General features: G+C 32.5%; 3 protein-coding genes across 3 annotated transcripts; 1 reads left to right on the top strand and 2 right to left on the bottom strand.

Moving 5' to 3' along the window:
* Positions 1-1412: 1412 nt before the first annotated feature.
* LOC106132551 (uncharacterized) lies at positions 1413-10111 on the bottom strand. Its single transcript, XM_060949742.1, has 5 exons — positions 9959-10111; positions 8623-8822; positions 7611-7795; positions 3047-3224; positions 1413-1637 (listed from the first exon to the last, which is right to left on the bottom strand). The coding sequence occupies exons 2-5, from the start codon at positions 8816-8818 to the stop codon at positions 1453-1455; spliced, it is 744 nt and encodes a 247-aa protein (XP_060805725.1). The 5' UTR covers positions 8819-8822; positions 9959-10111; the 3' UTR covers positions 1413-1452.
* An 8062-nt stretch (positions 10112-18173) lies between these two features.
* Positions 18174-19084, top strand: LOC106132632 (uncharacterized). Its single transcript, XM_013332087.2, has 2 exons — positions 18174-18445; positions 18532-19084. Exons 1-2 carry the CDS (start codon positions 18404-18406, stop codon positions 18895-18897), a joined length of 408 nt encoding a protein of 135 aa, XP_013187541.2. The 5' UTR covers positions 18174-18403; the 3' UTR covers positions 18898-19084.
* Positions 19085-19379: 295 nt separating this feature from the next.
* Positions 19380-21916, bottom strand: LOC106132637 (uncharacterized). The gene is made up of 2 exons (XM_013332093.2): positions 21836-21916; positions 19380-20027 (listed from the first exon to the last, which is right to left on the bottom strand). The coding sequence occupies exons 1-2, from the start codon at positions 21866-21868 to the stop codon at positions 19827-19829; spliced, it is 234 nt and encodes a 77-aa protein (XP_013187547.1). The 5' UTR covers positions 21869-21916; the 3' UTR covers positions 19380-19826.
* Positions 21917-22945: the final 1029 nt, after the last annotated feature.

The following is a 22945-nucleotide window of genomic DNA, read 5'->3' as shown; positions in this document are numbered from 1 at the left end:
ATTGTACATATCCAAAATATATTTGTTATTGAAGCAATTGAACTTCTTTTGACGGGGTAATAAAACCCGATAAAAGATTTTCAATCATAACTATATTTTCACTGTTTTTGTTAAAGCTTGTACACACTGAAGATTTGAATATACTCGTATAATCCTTCAAAGGGTAAGGGTTCTTTCTTAAATTTTGACTTATTGTAAAAAGTTTTTAAACTTCAAAGGATATATTTATTGATGGTTGTCCAAGTAATAATTTTGATAGCTGATAATGTTTTCATTATTTTAATTATAAAAACATGTTTTAAATCTTCTCTTGTTTATGAAACTTTGTTTGGTTGAAGAAACCATTATTTGATATTATCCCTATGTTCTTTACTCTCACTTATTTTAACGTATTCTCATTAGCAATTTCTGCTGGCTGCCTTTAATCTGCACGTAAGTTTTTACATACTGCAAGATTATTTAGAAATATTTATATGGTCGACCATCTGATGGATGTAACGGTTCTATGAAACTATTAAATAGGTTCCTATTTTTTTTCTCCTATTTTTCATTAATTATTTGACAAATTAACAAAAATCACCATGTGAATGTAAAATAAACCGCGCGAGCAGGGAGGTAGCATACCTACATAAGGTGGTATGGCCAATAATGACATGATCTGCTGGACCCTTCGTAATAAATTGTATTTTTCTTTATTATAGCAACTTAAAGTACTATACAATATCGACTTACATAAGAATGAATTAGGGTAGGGAAATAAAAATCAACCTTGTTATGCTATTGGACTTCTGTGTTTAAGCTTAAAAGATGCATTATTCGGCCCTTTTACAACACCCATATTTAAATATTTGAGTGGGGTATACATTAATTTCTCCCCCCAAAGGAATTCCGGTACATCTTTTTAGTGCAGGAAACCTTCATGCATAAACTGTCTCTGCTTGGGCTGTTTAAGTCTGTTGGCATGTTTAACCAGTCAGTCATGCAGTTAACTCATATTTAATAAAAAGTATTATTTATAATCAGAGTGTTCCAATACACGAAAGAGCCACATGTCTATAAGATATTCCAAAAACAGATTCAGTTTATAGGTATTTATTCAAAAAATAAATGTTTACATAATAAAAGTTTGTATCGATGTTCTCCATGCATGTAGATACTTAATGTGAGTGTAATTTTCCATTGAATATGATTTAACATACTCTCACAATCGGAAAAACCAATTATTGTTTAAGTTTTTCTAGTTTGTTTTCAAAATGATGTAATTCTAGATTTTTTTCGTCAGTTACCTAGTTTACTGCAACCTCTTGTTTGGTCATTCTTAATATAGTCAAATAACTTTTCCAAGCAAGTTATTAACGTATTTTGTCCTTTCAGTTCAACAGTGGTACACAGTAAATATAAATTTTGTTTTATTAATGTGGAGATCGCGAACAATAATCATTTCTCTGTAAGTTAGGCAGTTGCAATGGCTGTTTCCAAGGGCAGGGTGTATTTTCCTTCAGGGTCGTAGTGATTCTTGAATTCCTGGTACTGCTCCGGCAGCTTCTCCTTCAAAGCCTGGATGTATTTCTTCAAAATGTGTTTTTGCACTTGGTTACACTTAGCACAGGCCTGCTGGTATGCTTCTGGGATGTCTTCTGAAAATAATAAATTTCCCATTTAATCACAATTCTTGGTAATCAATAACACATCCCACCACTATCCACGGCTCTACCAATCTCCGGTTATACTAGCCGAATCATGAAAAGTGCGCTGCTCTAGCATTTTCTCCAACTTGATCAATCAACAGAAAATACATACCGTATATAAAATCGCCCCTCTTTCTCTGAGAACAATCCCGCCAACTATGATCTAATCTGGGCTAAAATCCTCTCATAACAGTAACATGGAGATCAAGTTCTCTGTGTTATTCTTACTAACCTACTTCTAGATCATGATTAAGGACCAGAACCTTTACTCGTCTTTCATAATCGAAGGACTGAACCGAAAAACGGCAGAGGGCGATGAACTCAAGAAGTTCCGATTTGCTTCAAATGAAGTCTTTAAATATATGTATACTCGTATAACTAGTATATACGCATTTAGTACTTATTTTAGGTACTTGAATTCAAATCGAAAACAAACATTGAAGAGGTTAACTATGTATGTTCCGGGCAGCTTATAAGATTGTCGTACCTAAATACATGACTAGAATGCACAGGTTAAATCATTAAAAACACGTACTAAGGAAAAATATAATTGAAGAGCTAAATATATACCAGAATGGAATACAAAGGTGAAGTGTTATGACTAAGATTAAATATGGTAAATGGTTTGTAAGAGCACTAGGTATATACCTACCAAGTGTTAAAAACATACCATAAAAGAGATACAGTTCTGACACCATTATATACTCTAAAATGTTCATTAAAATTCTGTCGCATATTTAAAAAACTGCCATTATAATATCCTGGGAATTTTCAACTTCAATCAGGCGAAAACTTTAATAATTATCTGTATGGTAAGTAACTACACCAAATGCCACCGAAATTTTAATAATATGATAGAGACGTAGGAACAGATGTAGGTCTTAAGATTGTTTACCTTTAACCAGTACCAACTTAGTACCAAGAGAAATGGACTATACGATACTTAATGGGTCGTTCTTGCCTAGCCGAAACGAAACTAACGGACATCGTTATAACATGCGTTAGTGCAACATATAGTATTATATATAGAAAGAGCCTGAGTCACAAATGTATTTAATACATTTTTATAAAATAATATATTTCACTTTAAAACGTTAAAAAAGCATTGTGCTAAAATAAACTATAAGGAATAACTCCTACTAATAACAGAAATAAACGGAAATCTCACAGAGTCGCTTATCACCCATTAACGTCCTAGTCGGAAGTTATATCCAAGAAGAATATCTAATTAAAGAATAAACGCCATGAGAATTATTGATCTACATAATACCCTTTCACATTATTCCAGAAATAAAAAATAAAACGTCCAGCTTAACGTGGCCTTCGCGTATTAAATTCATGTAGAAAAAAATACGAACTTTTAAAATGACTGGAATTATCGTCACAGTCAGTGTCATGGACAAAACAATTGTTGAACTTCTTCAGAGCATCCGTGTTCTTCACCAGCCCATCGATGTCGAAGTCATCGTGCGAGCTGTCGTAGGCTGCCGTGAGAGCCACCAAGAAACACAGAACAAAGCCGGACTTCATCTTCATTTAGAGATATCTGGAAACATTTAAAACCGTTTTACTCTTGTATTATAACAAAACCAATTCTACCGATAGCGCTACTTAGTACATACATATCAGTCATGTCTATATTGCTTGCGGGGTAGATAGAGCCAACAGTCTTGGAAAAACTTAAAGGTCAAGCTCAGATGTATGGCTTAGTGATGGAATTGACATTTAAATAGAAACAGGTTGCTATCCTATCGCTTATAAGAAGAATTCCTAGTATATAACGACGACGATATCTATGGGAAAAATATAGAGTGGTTTAATTCTAAAATACTAGGAACCACACGCCCACTTCTATAGAAATTATGAAATCCCATTTAGTATTGTAGTCCTTATCATATCCCCGTATGGGTATATTAGACATATCTTTAAGACTAAGTATATCTTTATTTCTTCTTCTTCTTTAAATTTAGGGATTAATATTATATTTTACATTTTACGAGTTGACGGCCGACTAACAACTCACAACTCCGACGTCAACTCATAAAAATTATTTATTTACCAAATCTTAAAACATAATTTACCTTCGAAAATAATTAAATTTAAAACACAATAACAATAACACGTTGTTTGGATTACCGCAACTTAGAATAAATCGCAAGAATTTTGAAACCTCTTCTTTTATAGATACTGAATGTCCTGAGCCAGACAAGGTTGTTTTTAGGTATCTTCATAAATTCTATTATATACAGAAAACTAAATATATTTGGTGGAATGAAACGTGTTTGTTTAACGTAATATGTAATACCTATAAAAACTAAGCCATTTATTTCATCAAGTCATTTCGTTTTGCATAATTTTAACATTAACTATATGTGTACTACATTACATATTACTTTAGTCTGCGGTGCCTAGCAATCTATGAATCAGTATTTTTTGCACACAAAATGTCTGTGTCATGCTTTAAGAGTAGGAAGATATATAATTTTTATATGACGAGATAAAAACAGATTATCTTAATCAAACCAATAAGAAAATAAATAATAATTGTAGCGGGAGCGATGATTAGGACTCGACCGCCACCAATGGGTAAATATGGAAAAACCACAACCGCCTACAAATATTATTTGAAATTATTTGAAGTACGTACAATCATTACTTGCAATCATACCAAAGATTGGATGACAAGAAAGAGTTTGAACCATAACAACGCATCGACGGGACTAACTTTTATCCCTCTACTTTTGCTGGATTCGCTTCCTCCAGACAACTAAGTTATTAACCTCATTGTTCTGAACCAAGACGCCAAAAATTAAGTAATTTACGTAATTGTTGTGTACGAATGCGAACCAACTCAACTTGAACGTTTATTAAGGTCAAGGTATATCTTAATTTCTTGTAATGAACACTCTGACATAATGTTACGTGTGTTGTTTTTTGTGAAGTTGGTGATATTTTTTTTCAGAACCTAAAACCAGCTTTTTAGCTATGCTGAGATTAGTGAAAAATTCCTTGTCTGATTCTAAATCCGGTCATTCAATTTATTTATTCTATCACAGCAGTACTAACTTTTAGCAAAAAAGTCTCCTTATTTATAAGCTTTGCCAAAAAATATTGACACCAAAGTAACATTTTTTTTTTTTACTAATTACACTGATTGAGTTAGCCTCGCAGTAAGTTCGAAACTTGTGTTACGAGATACTAACTCAACGATACTATATTTTATAATAAATACTTATATAGATAAACATCCAAGACCCAGGACAATTAGAAAAAGTTCTTTTCTCATCATGCCCTGGCCGGGATTCGAACCCGGGACCTCCGGTGTCACAGACAAGCGTACTACCGCTGAGCTACAGAGGCCGTCAACAATTATTTTACATAGATATTTATTTTACAAATTATATTACATAGAAGATCCATGACCTTTTTTACAAAACTTTCCTTGGGAATGGAAATACTGTAATGTCAAAAAGTAATAACTTGTAAATACTGAAACGTCAAAAAGTAATAACTTGTAAACAATTTACCTCCCAAATTATTTCGTTTTGTAGACAGTGGTTGCATTGCAGGTAATGAGAAAAATGCTTTTACCTACACATCGCAGTTTAACTTAAGATTATTAAACAGCATACTTATTTAACAAGCCACGTAATGTTCTCGGGTAATCCCAATATAAATGTCACAAAAAGCTTCACTCAAACGAGAAACAAAAATGAGGTAATTGATAATCAGTTAACGTAGGTAATTACTTACCACATTATACGATATTCGAAGCCATGATTTTTATATATGTATTAGGTATTCAAAAGGTAAAGACATAACTTTTGATGTTGTCCGAAAGATTTTTAGACGGTCAACTTTAGTATTTAGACCACTCCATCTCTTACGCAAGAATGTCAAAAAAGGTGACTAAAGGAAGACGCACATTCCTAGTACAAAGTTCATTGCTGTATATGTATTTATTTATGTAATAAATGTATTTATTTATGTATGTACGTACACACTTGCCGATGGCTAACTCCTATATAGAACGATTCGCAAAGTTCCACAACTAATATTCACGTGTTGTGGCGAAAAAGGCAATATGTATTTTAAAATGATTTAAATATCTAAATATGTTTAACTTTTATTAGTGTTAAGATTAAAAAGCATAATATTGATTATTAAGATTCGAAGATGGTTATAGTTTTACATTTTACTACCCAAAGGTTGGCTAGAAGAGATTGCTTATTGATAAGTCCGCCTTTGCTCAACATATTACCTATTTACCATATATATTATAATTTTTTTAATGGGCAATAAAGTTATTTTTATTGTATTGTATTGTTATAGTATCTGCCGGTATCCAAAAGAAAATTGATACAATGGAAACGCAAGCCCTTGTTATTATTTGGTACCCATTCAAACATATACAATACAGTTAAGAAATAAGGATTTCGATCAAATACAAATTATTTTTTTCTCAATTGCATGGTAATGATAAATACTATTTCACTGCGTTTGTTATTGTTTTGAAAATATTTAGTTACATAAGTAATCTGGGATTTTTAAGGCGAAATAACTCCCTATATTTTTTAAGTTACCATTTCGACAAGGCTCTACAGTTGAATATAAAATAATAATAATTGGATATCGTGTAAATACCTAATAACATTAATTAACGAGAAGATAAGTTTATGCAAACTAATAAAATTGGATGAATACTCACTTTCAAAGTTACACAGAGCACTTTACTTGAATAGTACAAAGCTATTGAGATTCTGTCTGCTGTTCTGCCTATCTTAATGGCTTTTGATATGATGTGTGTACTTACACAACAAACAAAAAATGTAAATATCGTTATTTTCCACAAACTTGACTAGATATCAACTCATTAATACTTAGGAACGGCAACCAAACACACACAATACACAGATATAAGTATACAATCAATACTAACATTCAATAATATTGTAGTTTTATGGAAAATGGTTCTTATTCTCTTTATAACCATACACATACATATCCACATTCATTTTCTTGCTTTACACAAGTAACATCTCACTTATAGCTTTGATTCAGTGTCCATGCTAATTACCTATGTGATTTATCTTTGGTATAAACATGTGGGTTTATAATATTCAAACATATATTGACAACAGAATAGTCTATACGTTAACTGAGCTCCACCTGCTCATCATTCAAAATTCAAAGGTTACCTGGAGAAATCGCTTTAACTGATATGGTCGCCTTTTGCTGCAACGTTTTTAAATACATGTGAATTTGCTGTAATTAATTGTGGTGCAATAAAGAGTTATTGTATTGCATACATACATAAAATTACATCCCTTTATGGGACAGACTAACTAAACAGTCTCGAAAAGACTGAAATGCCACGTTTAGCTGTATGGACCAATTATAGATTGAGATTGCTAGCCAATAATAATAAAAATGAGATTCGTAAAGTGACCGGTTTTTTATTTTTCCATTAATTGACTTTTACAATTCTATAATTATAAAGTTTTAATTGTAGATAAAACAAAAATTAGGTAGTGTTATAATTAAAACATAAGAATAGAACAAAATAAATAATCGGAATTCAAAGAATAAAGGTTATCTCAGGTCTTCGGCTGAGTCCGTGTGTCTGTATTGAGAAATACAACATTTTTGTTATAAATCTTTATTAATAAATAGATGTTGAGCAACACATAAATATAATCTACAGATAAGTTGTCTATTAAAAATGGATAGAATTAATGTAATTCTTATTATGATACTTTTATTGAAATTATTACAATAAGTTCCAGGTAAATTATTTGATCAATCGTTGAAATAAGATGAACGTTTCCAAAATAAGTCTACTTTTTACGTTTTATTTGTACTGAAATTACACATCTTTAAATATGGAATGTAATAAAAAAATCTTTGGACGAGTTAAGTTTAGTCGGTGCCTTGGAGGAACTTGTCGAAGTCAGCCTTGTACTTGAGTTCGGGGTCGTTCTTCTTGACCAGAGCGTCCCAGGTCTCTGGGAGCTTCGTCTGGAAGGCCTTGATGACGGTTCTGATCAGCTCCCTCTGCTTGGGAGAGCAACGGGCGCAGGATGTCCTTAAAGCGTCAGGGATCACCTCTGTTAAAGAAATAAACATATTTTTATTGTAAATTACTTTTATACATATATATACTCCATCTCCTTCCCATGGATGTTGTAAAATACGGCTAAGGGATAGGCTTATAAACTTGGGACTCTTCTCGTAGGCGATAGGCTAACAAACTTTCAATATTTTAATGTCAATTCCATTAGAAAGCCATACAGCTTTTCAAGACTGTTGGCTCTGTTTTCCCCACAAGGGATATAGACGTAATAAGGGAAGGCTGTTCTACTTATTTCGGCCTACGTCCGAGCGACCTAAGACAATTCATTTATCACATCTTCGTTAATAGTTATCAACTAGTAATGTAAATGACCATCAATTTAAAAGTGATAAACCGAAACCTTCTTTACGACATATGTGTAAAATAATTTATAATGGACATAAAACGTACATATACAATACATTTCCTGAACAATCGGAAATGTATCTGAATCCTTAATCTATTGAATGAGTAGGTAACCGATAGGTGGGTTATGTTCATTAGATTTGATAGATAGTTTGTGATGAACCCTTGGGAAAGACAAGGCGCTATTTCTAAGAGCCGGGAACCACTTGATAAAGCTCATTAAATAGTACTATTCGGTGAAGTAGGTTCTTATGTCTAGAAGTTAAAAGTGAAACATGTTCAAACGATACTTGCAGTCAAAACATATAAAAGACTACGAGCAGAATGGAGTATCTTCTTCATATATTTTCAAAGGGTATTTCGACATAAGATTTAATTCAAATTTTTATCCTCATTGTATGAAGGAACCTTACTTTCATAAAGCGAATTAATTTCTAAAGGAAAAAATAAACTTACTTTTAAAATCGGTTCCTTCAGCGGTGCAAGGTCCCTGGTCCAGGAAGCACTTGCCATAGTTCTTGAGGAGTCGGATATTGTCGGCTACCTCCTGGGCATTGAAGCTGTCGTACTGAGGATTGTAGAAGGCCAGCTCCTCTTCAGGCCGGGCCACCACGGCCACCACCAAAGCGCAAAGTACTACAATGCAGTGCATTTTACTGAAAAAAAAAAAGTAAAACAATAAAAATAAATGGGACTTGAACATAAAAGACTAAGTTAAGTTTTATAATATTATTTTTCTCCGACAAATATTATGTTCTAACATGACCTCAGATTTTTATGTAGGACCGGTTTAAAATGAGCATTATGAAAAAGAAGTTAGGAAAAGTTTGACTTAATCAATTAGTAGAAATAAATAAAAATGTATAACGTTAGGAGACACAACTTATCTTTGATTAAAATTAGCTTGATTTTTTTAATATTATTATGATTTCTTCTATAACTAGATTAGATCTCGAGGGGTTTTTAAACTGCATTTGCTCTGCCAGTGAAATCTTTAAAAAAAAACATATGCCGACTCCGACCCGTGGTGGTATCCAGATAAAAAAGGTATGCCTTAATAATCTGAGTATTGAATGTTTATTTATTTAAGTATGCTTTGTTATAAAATATAGAAAATATATCTTTATCGTGGGGTTAGTATTTTAAAGCTCTGAAAACTTACTGACAATTTTAAATCAATATGTTTTAATTATTTTGTAAATTTACACGTGTCTCAACTAAAGTTAGTAAGATTATATAGACTTCGACAAAATGTTTTTATACCATTCAGTTATTGACACTGTAAGTACATATATGATATAAGCACTTGAATGTAAGTCAACAACGACCCATCGAGATCTTTATTCTAGAGCAAAAACATGTCTAAAAAACAATATACACAAATATGTTCATGGTCAAATACGTTAAACAAAAAGCCGGTTAATTCAAAATGTTAATTTCAATACTGTTTTAGGTTTTAAGATAACTCACGCTTGCTACTCAAAAAGTTGCGCTACACTTTTATATTAATTTTGTTATCCGTTTGTCAAGTTATATTATTTGGTTTTCTTCGGGAACACATGGAATGATTAAATAAATGTAATTATAAATTTATTTCTAAAACAAATAAGTTTTCATGACTGGATAAATCACACCGCGAGGCAAATATTTGTCCTAAAATAGCAAATTTTGTTTTGTTTATTAATCGTATATTTATTTAATATTTTTGTAAATGAGTGCTTCAATTTTTTATTTAAATTACAACCGAAGTTTCTAAATAAACCATATTAAACAAAATTTTAAACTCACTTACGTTGTAAGTCGGTTCCCGTCTGGCGTTTGTACTGTGCTAATTATCTCACCTGCGATTCTTATATACAGATTTAAAGCAGGAAAACATTCGTGTGTAAATATAGCTACGTTAGACCACGATACCCATCAACAGATGACCGCAGGCGCAGCGGCGGCGGTCCGTGAATGCTGACGTCAGTTTCGGCTCTCAAAGCCTTTTTTTACTCGCATGGAAACTTTTGAACTTTGATGCTTTGGGCGCAGCCTGTGAACGCCCGTTTTTTTAAATATGCGTATGATAGCGAACTTTGCTTTTGGATTTTACGTCTAGGTACATTATGACTATAAATCAACGAAAACCCGCTGCGATGTTTGGATCGAGGTTCAAACTGGAATAGTATCGATCTGCCGTATGGGCAATTGACTTCATGCGGCAGTTAAAAAATTATCAAATGTGCCTCCATCGAGGGTAGTGATACTACCCAAAAGCAAGCGAAATTTAGTAAGAAACAGAAGAAATCTGGCAAAAGGCAGGTTATGAATTGGTTTGAACAGGCCAACTCACGCATGGACGCCTAAGAAGAAGGCAAAAGAAACATACAAGTTAACGAAATATATATATATATAAACTCCTATGACTAAGAGACAAGAAATATACTAAAACTCTAGACTAAAATAACATAAAGAACTTTTTCCTGTAAGATGTTCTTCAGATAAATTTAACCATCCATTTAAAATGTAAGCCAACAAAAATATGTTTTTAACGTTGCATTTATGAAACAGATTTTTTTCATAAACATGCAATGATGAATTCAACCTTAGACTAACAAAACCTTGCTTAACAAGCAAAGTCCATGGATAAGTTTATGCAATCTGCATAAAATCAATAACGCCTGTGTAATTTGATAGACAGCTTTATGCACAATCCTTGAACGTGATCATCTGGTATCTGACATGGATCTGGTTTGATATGACAAGGATACAACAAGGCAAAGTAAGTTCTTATACCTACAGGTGATGTGATATGACCGTTCAGATATTATTTATAAAAAAAATCAAGAAATAATTACGACTCGAAAGACGAAAAATAAAAAGTTTCGTGCTCCCGAGTACGTAGTAATTGTATCCTCTTTGCTCTTTGCAGTTTTAAAATCAATGTTTACTGCACGTTAGGCTAGGTAAAAAGTGGTATTTTTTACTAGTCCTTCATCTTCTTCCCAGCATTAATCCCGGTTACATCCTAACCGTCTGAAGAGGAACCGGGAGTGAGCCTTTTGATCATAATCCTGGATGAGAAGGTCAGGTTTCAAGGCTTTTCAGGAGAAACTAGCCCATATTAGATGATTAAAAAAGCTGCACTGATGAATGATGCTTCTTTTTGTTAGTCGCCTTTTTACGACATCTACGAAAAATTGATGGAGTGATCCTATTCTAATCAACTGCCGGGAACCACATGAAAAATTAACTAGACCTCTCTCCAAAGCGGACTAGCACCAAACACATCTCTGGAGGTCTCCACAACTCAACCTCCGATTGAAGAGCGCAGCCTCCAAGCGCAGTTGCGCAGCAATAATGTAGCTGCTTCTTGATATACATCTACAAAATCAGTAACTAAGAGGGAAATGAGTCTGCTAGCAGCATACCCTTAACATTTTAAAATATTTTCTTGTACATTTTTTAAAATGACAATTTTAGTTTGGCTTATCATTAAACCTAGTTTAGTTTTGCGTCCTTGCCGTTTAATTAGCATATTACAAAGAGCAAGCTGAGAATGCAATCTAAGCTTTTGGCTAAGAAACTGGGGAACCCAGTAATCGATATCATGGAAAGATTTACGATCTTATGCCTGTCTAACACAGGACATAAAAAAATATACGATTTTTTTTGATTGGCTCGGCCTCAAGTACGATTTTAAGCGATCCTCAAAATAATTCCTCTTATTCATTTTGTAAACAATCGTACCTATACATAATATAAATGTACTGAGTGTTTGGTGCGTGTCCGACTAAACTACCTTAATCCATCACCATTTCCAATCATTCTTTTGCCTTTTCTGCTATTAATGCTATTTTATATTAAATATTTCACGACTTCTGGATTGAATCACTTTGTAGATTTCTGGTATCTAAGAAATAAAAATATATATACCTGGCTCGTTCAATTAATCATCAATCAGTTAATACATATTTTAAACTCTGATTAAAATTAATGTAAATTACAGCTGAAATGTGAAATGTTTGTTGTTTAAAATAGCACGTCTATGAAAGGATGATAGCAAGAAATTAAACTATGGACACTACGGACATTATTTATGTAAGTCATATAATTTTAATCTCAAACATGGCCTTACTCTGATATCACTGTACTTGTTCAGTTTTCCACAGAATATTACGTAGATTATAGTATATATACAAATAGTATATAGAACATTTTTATTTAACAAATACAAATCTACCTTACTATTATAACTACTAAACTTTACTATTATTTGAGTTTCAAAATCATTCTCTAAGATTAAGCCACCACATGGTCAGAGGTTATCCATCAGTTTATGAGTACTGAGTCAATATTAACTGGGTATATAAATCTTCATCTGTATTTTGCCATTCAGTGTTTAATTGTTAAGCAAGTGAGATATTTCATTACGCAATAATGAGCAAATTAATGGTGAGCATCATGAGTATCAATCAATAATTGCAGCCTAATTTTTTATTATAGAATGTAGTAATATTTATTACTAAGTCTAATCTAATGTTATCCTTTCTTAAAAAATATAAGACTTCATTATATTAAATTATTTTCTTTCATTACTTTTATTTAAAGTTAATCAAGACCTGTTTTGATTGGCTTTAAAATTTTCTATTATTTCAATAGTTTAGTACGTCAGTATTTTTATATTATAAATAAAAAACATATGTTAAATATAAAAAAGCCTTTATAAATAAGTTTGTAAACTGCAGATTGCTTATATGAATAAAAATTATTTCAGATCATTTTGGCTTTAGTGGCCCTGTTTACAATCAGCGCGGCCAAGCCTCAAGGTAATGTTAAAAGCAATTATTTAAATTTTCCTAATAAAATATACCTAATTATACCATTGTTTGTTTTGTTCATATGCGTCATTTTTATGATTATTTTAAAACAATAAGTACTTTGTTAAAATAATATTAACATTAATGTACGAAATTCTGTGCTAATTATGTACCTGAAGTTACTGTTTAATGAAGGTACTGAAACCCTCGCCATACTTTCAAGGTTTATTTTATTTCAATGCAAATAGCACTTTTATAATAGACAAAATGTATACGAACGAATTAATCGAAAGAGCTAGATATATCTGAAAAGAGTAAAATGCCTAGATGAAATACCAGCGGCTTTATTGGCAAAAAAATAAATGTTTTAAAACTTTAAACGGGTCATCCAAATTCATTTAAATGTTCATCAAAGGACAAATGAGTTATGTATCATATGATTTGCATATATGAGATCCAAAGAGCAATAGGTGTTTCACACAACTCTGTAGGTACTACAAAATGCCAGCTTTGATTTCTTTAGTCACGACTTACGTAACTTTAATATAGAGTAAGGAGCTTTTTGTTAAATTTTTTCGTATCATGAATCATAGTGAAGTGTACGAAAATAAAATGGTTCGTAATAAGTCTGGTAATATACATATGTACGTCACAATTTAATTGCACGACTCACATTGTTTACTATTTGGTCCGCTAAATAAATCAACTTCCTGATTAAACCATTATAAGTCTACTTCGGTAGAATCTACCATAGTATGTTCTCGGAAAAATATTTATTGTTTGCGATCATTATTTGAATAATAAGATTCACACTAGCCTACTTAGTGGCGTTTTTAGGTTCAACAAAGAACCTCTACCATAGCCCACGGGACATGTGCCAAAGAAAGAATAACTGAGTATTGTAATTTTTTACTTCGCCTCTCTTTTACGCCTCATTGTTTATTACATAATACGTTTACTCTTTTCGACTTCAAACGATTTTTTTATTATCTATAGTTATATTTTCTTAATTAAATATGAACAACTTTGATTCACATTTTCCTTATCTTATAAACGATTTTATTTGTCGTATATTTAAATTATGTTTATCTTAACTTTATCGTTTTACCAAGAATTTTTTGGCGATTATACTTATAAAAAGAGAATCTTCGTCACAGTACGTTTTTGACCTCCTTGAAAGAACTATGTAGTTCTCTGTTTGCCCTGTATGTATGTTAGTATGAAAGTACGCGCGTTTGGCCGCGATTATCTCGCGTTTCGCTGAACTAATTTTAATGTGGTTTTCAGAAAAGTATTTGTTATACTTAGAAGAAAGTTTTAGAAGAAGAAGAATTTTAATATTTTCCTATTATTTAATATTTTATTATCCCAATTGGGACGTATTTGAGCCTTCACATTGGGGACGGCTATAACATTCTGCTTCTTGTAACAAATTATAGGTATAATTGGTTGTATGTATCTTGATCTATTCGTTATCATTAAAATCATTTCATTGTCCATATTCCTTACGCAAAAAGTACTTAATACAATATCTACAACAATGATTTTTAATGATTTTACAGTAAATGTCGTGGATGGGCAGCCAGATCCAGGTAACTTATTAATTACTTTAATTAATTTTCAATGTTTAATAATATTTATTTTTTATTCTAAATTCTTTACCAAAAGAACGCAAACCATTTACGGTGAGGGTATCATCGTAAGGAAACCTGCACAATGTTTGTGTAACCATGATCCAAAATAAGTAGATTTCCCTGCAAGATGGCGGAGGTCAGACTAGAGTCGCAGACGAGAGAGAGAATGATGGCTTGAACCCACGCCAAGGCTGTCTGTCAAAATCAGTTTAGTAGTTCACAGCTCTTGATGTAGTCTTCTTTATAATTTCATATAGATCGTTATTTGGTTCGTATTCAGTATCGGAAACTAAAAAGATTAGGTATAGGATCATGTGTTAATTTTTTTTTCTTTGTTTTCAGTTAACGTTGTCGACGGGCAGGTTGATCCAGGTATTTGTTAATTAGTTGCAATATTAAACGTAAACACACATTTTTTATACACAAAAGACTAAGCTTAATATCAAATCCTTTTGCTGATAAAACACACTTTACCATTTTAAGGAAAATTGTGTGGAAATTTTTGTTTAATTTGTTTTATAATATTATAACACATGTTATTTATAATATCATAAATAATTATAAACATTTATTGACTCGCCCTTTTGTTTTCAGTGAACGTTGCTCATGGCCCCACAGATCAAGGTATTTATGAATCTGTTTCTTATTACCTTCTTTTATATTAAATTCTAAAATATTAATTATAATAATATTGAGATCGCACTATTATCACTGACAAAACCATTCATTACAATAGAGATAAAGACACAATGGAAAGTCCAAACTGTGTTTATACTCGTAGTCCCCATAGTATTATCTTTTACCGGAATAATCCCCAAATCACTTATCAATAGCCTAAACACTTTAGATATACCGGCCCACATACTTACTCTCATCCAAAAAGCCGTTATTCTTAACACATGTCGTATAACCCGGAAATTCTTAAGTTCTTCAACACTGACATCCACCTACAGCATTTAATGACCCGTCTCCCCTTACATGCTTGGCTTAGGCCCGCATGTATGGTGTAACCCTCAAGTCGAGGAGTATCAAAATATAAAATAATACCTACAAATACAAGTACTTAGAATTGCATATTCAGTTTTTTTTTAAAAATTTTTTCTGTATTTAACAATAAATGTTCTTTTTGTTTACTTTACAGTTCAAGTGGTTGATGGAGGTGAGTAATACCTACGACAAAAACCATATAAGTAATGTATATAAAGTTTTCGGTGGCCTTTACCATATTTTTTTTCTTATGAAAATAGGTCCTATACGTCCTAATAGGTTTTTATTATTGTTATTATAAATTAAAAAAAATAAATAACATAGTTTTCTAATTATTTTATTCTTATTTTTCAGTGCAAGTCGTCAATCATAGCCAAGGTAATATTTTCTTTGAATTTTTCTTACTTTAAATTTACTTTTCGACCGTGTGTTGATATATTGATGCCGTGTGGTTCCAGGCACCAATAGAAAAAGAATAGGACTACTCCATCTCTTTCCCATGGATGTCGTAAAAGGTAACTAAGGGATAGACTTATAAATTTAAGATTCTTTTTTTAGGCGATGGGCTAGCAACCTGTCCCTATTTAAATCTTAATTCTACCATTACGCCAACAGCTGAACGTGGCCAATCAGTCTTTTTAATACTCTTGGCTCATCATTTCGCTTCATCCACATTTATAACTATTCCTTCATACTCGTCAGATAAAATTATTTTAAAATTCCAAACTTTATTTTTCAGACTCAGCATCGCACCGGGGAGGAGCCAAATAAATAGTTTAGAAAATGACTTGTAAATAAGATATCGATATAAAATATAAAACCTATCTAAACCATGAATTTCAACATTTATTTCTTAAAATATTTTTTTTATTTATTTCTATCACCCCTCTGCAAATTACTAGGAACGTTGTATTCAATCTATAGGTACTTTCACACTAATGAGGAATTTAAGTGTAAATTTAAGCTTATATATAGAGGATGATCTTCGGAAATACCTACCTACGAGTACCTACCTCAGCCAAATTTTCATCCGCAAATGTGATGTGAACAATATTCCATTGTATGTAATGATATGATTTTCATTAGCTATTACCCCTAGATACTAAATACATAAATCATACTATCCCGTAAATAATAATGATGTTAATATGTTAATTGTATATAATAAAATGAGCTCGTGTTAACTAAATAGCCCCACGCCTGATAAGTTTATAATCATCCGCTGTTCAGCGTATATTCTTATCGTATATTCTTATGGAGGCACGTTTTTATCTTATTCTTGTTGTACAAGAGTGCTGCTTATTTCAAAAGAAATATCTTGTAGTAAACCGGTCTTCTTTTTGGTCATGAGCTGACATTTTATTAAACCATTCAGTTTTCCACAACCTTTGAAATGAAACCTAACGCATTATTGGATCACGGTTACACATCCAGTTCCCTGAATATGCAGGTATCCTCACGATGTTTTCCATCACCATAAGAGCAGAGCAGCACTCAAACAAATAATGTACATATCTAACATAACTCATAAAAAACCTGAGGTAGGATTTGAACCCTGTGCCGTGCTTTACTAAATACGCAAGTAAGCCACCGCCGACTGTCTTGAATCTTATTATAAGCATATTTTTATATGTACTCCACAAGGTATTAAGCTGTAATACATTTCTAAATTTAAAATTATAACATAAAGTTCTACAGGTTCAATAGGAATGTTCATAATCTTTAGACCCACTAAACATACCGAGGGGTCCTCTGACCGTTAAGTAGGCCAATCCGACTCAACTATTGGACGGGCATCTCTTAACTGCGCTATATCCGGTCGGTAAAGTGCGATTATGACCTCTTTCGGCAAACAATTTGAGGTCAAGGCAAGGGTAATTGAAGTCTACTTGTGGACTACAAACAACTTTGTATGTCGTTCTAAACTGAAGTCTTACCTGTGTATATAACCGTTTTGTTTATAAAACGTGACCATAAAAATAAAATACAAATGTCTATTTGCAATTTCGAAATAACAGCGTTTTAGTATATAAACATATAAGTACCTTTTAAGACCAAAAATTATTGTTAACCTCCTTTTCACCAAGAGATGTAATGTAACAAAAACACGGATAAACGGTCTATATACCTATAAAATCCTAATCTTAGCCTTTATATCTGTACTAATATAATAAAGCTGAAGAGTTTGTTTGTTTGAACGCGCTAATCTCAGGAACTACTGGTTCGAATTGAAAAAAAAAAAATTCTGTTCAATAGACCATTTTTCGAGGAAGGCTTTACGCTATTTATCATCACGCTGCAACTATTAGGAGCGAAGAAATAATGGAAAATGTGAAAAAAAAAACGGGGAAAATTATTCATCCTTGAGGGCTTCAATGACGTCCAAAACAACTATTCCACGCGGACGAAGTCGCGGGCACAGCTAGTACGTCATATTTACAGTGGCTATCAGATAAAACTTAAGTTATACTTATTCCAACGTATTAAAATACGATACGAATGTAAGTACTTCGACAAACAATAGAGCCATTGTGCAGTTCGATGCAAAAGAAAATACGTAATGTGAAACGTAGTTTCAAGGATGGTCTCGTACACATACACCGGGGTCTCGCTGTAATCATATCTACAACAAATATGTCGTAGGCTCATTCCTGCTCATTGAAGGAACTCCAGTCTCGATGACATCACGAACTAAAAGAGTTACAACCGACACTAATTGAATGCGACGAGTGGCCCGATCGCCGGCGGTGTTCCAATCTAACCTCGTTTGCGTGCACGTCTCATACTTTTCAACTAATAAAAAACAACCATAAAATGGCAGCTGATATCGCTGGTTTCATCTGTGCAGTCGTTTTGGTAAGTGACATTTTATTCAGAAATGAAATAATGCAATATATAAAATTTGTTGTCAATAATTGTGATTGTTTACGTTGATATTGCAGGCAGCATTAGTAATTGCATGGATTGCGTATTGTATGTTCGTCAGAGAACGTCACAAGTCAGAATTTTACCAATACGACATAAATGACTTGCAACGGACAAAATGTACTCCGTCTGAGGCGACGGTAGGCAAGGAAGAAGTTAAAGAGGAGAAATCAGGTATACGAGCTGGTATATTCATACTACCGTCACGGCACAGACACAAAGATGAGGATTACGAGAAACGGCCGGACTACCCCGAGAGTCCCGCTCCTCGCATGGTCGGAACAGATAACCTAATAGAGATCTTAAACGACAGTGTTGAGGTACATAATAAAGGAGATATCTACGAAGTGGATGGCAGTACGCCGTACCACAGTGAAGTGTAATTTTGCTATACTTACACATTTTTTAACCCACTGACTAACACTGTTACACGATATTTCGTGTAAATCCATGTCAAATAACCCGTTGGATATTGTTGAACTAATTGTTTTTTGCTTTTTATACATTAAACTTTTTCATATTTTTTGTATTATTAATAGAGCCTTTTAATAATGTATGAAAAGATGTTTATTTTATAAGACTAACTATGTTATAATATTATTGTGATATTAATAAAAAATAATTTTGATTTTAAATTTTATTGTATAAATATTATTACTAGATACCGTTTCCCCTGTATTTCCAATGAATAATTGTTAACATATTTTATTTTACACTTACATAAATTACTTATATATTTATGATATTTCTTAAAATTATTTAATTTAAAGACATAATATTTAATCCCCCAGATAAAAAGCTGTGTCATGAAACGACCACACGATTGTTTTGCCGTTTACTTGGCGAATTAAATAGTGTATTCAATTATAAAATTGCTGTCAGTTTAACTTTCTAGCAAAATTACAAACTAACGACCCGAGCTCAGAATTAATTAATAGCTATATCTCTATATCTAAGTAATATAGAAAAACCTTAGTTAGGTAGGTATTGCTTTGTGCATTTAGGCGATTATGAACAACAATAATTACATAATTGTTACGATTCGAGTTTTGCAAAAATAAGTGTGAATTGCACCATAGCCTTAGTTATTCGTTACGTGAGAGAATATACAGTATCGGTGGACATGGCATATAACATTTTAAATGGTTTTAGTAATATGATGCAACCCACACTAAACGCACTGATTCAGCATTATAAAAAATCTGTTCATAATACTATTAAATTATTGGCCTCCTTATCAATACATGCTTTAAGGAATGAGATAGCTGTATAACCAGTTGGCGACTATTTATGGTAAGTGGTTATAACCGGACTATTGCGTAAGGCCCTTGACCCCGTCAGCCATTTTGTCGATGACACTCTTCTCCGTGGGCTTGAACACGTGGACGACGGCGTCTCCTGCGTCGCTGAGAGTCCTCACCATCTCTCCCCATGCGTTCTTGATGGACTCCATGACGTCACGCTTTTCCCGCAAGTTTCTGTCATCAGGGAGAGCGGAAACTACGGCGAGGAACTGCAAAATTCCTTTTTTTTACAATAAAATAAAAGCTTTAAAGGAAATTAATAACACAATTAATAGGTATATTTGTAGATTTAATTTTGAATAATGTATCATCAAATTTCGTTAATTGAAATGCTAAAATATCATAAGCTGAAAATCTTTTGAAACTCTAAGCCCAAATAATACATGATTAATCACTTTAAACCCTTTTATTGAAAAATGTGTTTTAAAGTAATTTAATGCCATGAAAAGGAAATTCAAAATGAAATAACAAATGTCATGTTACATTACTTTTGCTATTGACTTTTTGCTTCATTTTCGTTATATATTTTTCAACAAAACACGTCTCAAGATAAATATTTTGTCAAATAATTATTCAGAAAATATTTTGATCTGGTAGCGAAGAAAATACATTATAAGTACTTAATAATAATTGTAAGTCAATAACTTTGTTTTATAGATAATAAATGCAAAGTGAAGAAATAAAGATGATAGATAGAAAGTGCAAGTGATAATCTTCATTAACAAAAAATTACATGGATATATCCACATTTTATTTAAATTTTATTTATTTAAATATGTTTAAAATGGGTATATAACGATGGTTTGGTCATGATGAGAGAATAAATGAAAGCAGGTTGACTAAACAAATATAAAAGGAGTGTGTGGAGGGAAAGGTCGGAGTGGTAAGGCCTAGACGAACGTATCTTGGTGAAATTAAGGACATACTGGCAAAAGTACCAGAAACCGATGAGCTTGCATGAAGAGAGTTATGAATGTGGATGAAGCGAAAGAAGTATGCAGAGATCGTGGCAAGTGGAAAGATGGAGTCTCTGCCTACCCCTCCTAGAAAACGACGTGATTTTATGAATGTATATATGTAATTTAAATAATATTGTTTTGTTATTGTTGGCTCTGTTTTGCCCGCAAGAGATATAGACGTGTTTATGTGTACCCATGTATGTGAGTATGTCATTGTTCCTTTATTAGAAACTACAACTTGCCATAAATCAACTTTGCCGTATGTTATTGGTTAGGATAAAGTTTTGTGTGAAGTCAGCGTTAACTTTTTTCTTAATTTTTACTGCTTATTACCACCCACAGTGAAAGAGGGCATATCCTAAGTCCTTACATTTATACATATAATCACGTTTATATCCCTTGCGGGGTAAACAGGGCCAACAGTCTTGAAAATACTGTTAGGCCACATTCTGCTGTTTGGCTCAATGATAGAATTGAAATAATGAGACGTTGTAATTTGAATGTTAGGGAATAAATTTACACAAAATTCTTTTAATTTATTGCGTTTGTCTTTTTATATGTATGAATCCTGCATCAGTAACTGAATCACAACAAAGATAATCACGTGCTGCAAGAAGTATAGCTTTTTACTTTGTTTTTTTGTTTATTCCATGTTTATCCCCTTATAAATAAAAAAATCCTCATAATACACAAAATAAGATTTTTTGTCCCCGTCCTTTAAAATTCAAACGAGAAGCAAATCGAAGTGATGTTACAAACACGATATGACGAACGCAAGTGTGGATATCGTATATAATACATATATAACACAATTACGACAGAAAATTGTTCATACATTCATTCATACGAAATTTTCTTTTTCAGGTAGACCTGATTTAAATACCACATGATGCTATGATTTTACGTGGCCGTGCCGTCAAGGAAGCTCTCCCTACGATAAAGGGTATAATACTATGTTATTCTTAAATAAGGGCTGACTAAATCTGAATGATTAGTCGTAGGGTCTAAGCACTTAATTTATTCGATGAAAGAATTGTTACATTGGTACGAGTACTTACGGCGCAAACAAAAATCGTCACTCTGAACTCCATTGCTTCTCTTCTTAATCGAAAATTACAGTACCAGGTAACTACTTTAAAGAATAATATATGTTATCTCAACGAAGCCTGGACTCGTACTGGACACAAAGGATCAACAGGAACTTTAAATTCGCTTTGACACGCACGTGTGTCATAGTAATCAGGCGAGCAGACAAAATAATGCAGGACAAAAGACTTTGTAGTTCGAGGGCTGTACTCACAGATCAACAAATGACGTCCAAAACAACCAATTGAACAATGATTTTTTGACGATAAAAATATTGTGTATGATGTATCAACTTCCTTTCGAATTGAACTGAAAGCTTTGTCCGTACATTGAAAAATGTATATATCGTAAGTTCTAAGTACCGTATTTATGATCTTCCCATACCTAGAAATCTGAATGATAAAAGACACCCGAATTTTTTCGTATCTTCATGACAGAAGCATTATGTTAATGAAATATTTATTTATACAAATTTTATCGACCTAAAATAATGTACAATAGGTAGACTTAATGCCACAAGCCATTCTGTACCATTCGAATCTTTAGAAAAAACTGAGATTAAATAGATAAATTATAAGAGATAATAATTTAATTCAGTTTAATCTCCTTTTAATCCTAACTATTAAATTAAAACTAAAACAACTGTAAGGCTAACTTAATAAGATTAATTTAGTTTTAGTTTAAACTTATAACCGATTGATAGCTGATATTTTCAACTTGTGCCAACACTATTTTATTGATTCGCTACGCATGATACGGGCTGTAGCCATACCTAATCTCTGCAGTAACTCCTAGGTAGGTATGACAAATCAGAAATAAATATTGCCACCATGATTTTACAGTAAATATATTGTGAACATAGAATTAGGACTGTTGGTAAAATCAGTTACTGTGAAATTTGTCGTCACAACTTCTAGTTCGATCTAATCTTGTCAATTTCGCTTTAAAGAATTTTCTCAACTGATATTGTTTTTTAAGACATTAGCTATGTGATTCACAACATACCAGAATAAAACCGCTCCAAATCAATCCAACTTTGTAAGGAAAATCTAGGAACAATATAAGCTGAACCACTTTACAAC

The sequence above is a fragment of the Amyelois transitella genome, chromosome 19 (assembly GCF_032362555.1).
Source record: "Amyelois transitella isolate CPQ chromosome 19, ilAmyTran1.1, whole genome shotgun sequence".
Classification (NCBI taxonomy): Eukaryota; Metazoa; Arthropoda; class Insecta; order Lepidoptera; family Pyralidae; genus Amyelois; species Amyelois transitella.
Note: the sequence above shows the minus strand (reverse complement) of the source record. Positions and strands in the feature narration are given on the sequence as shown.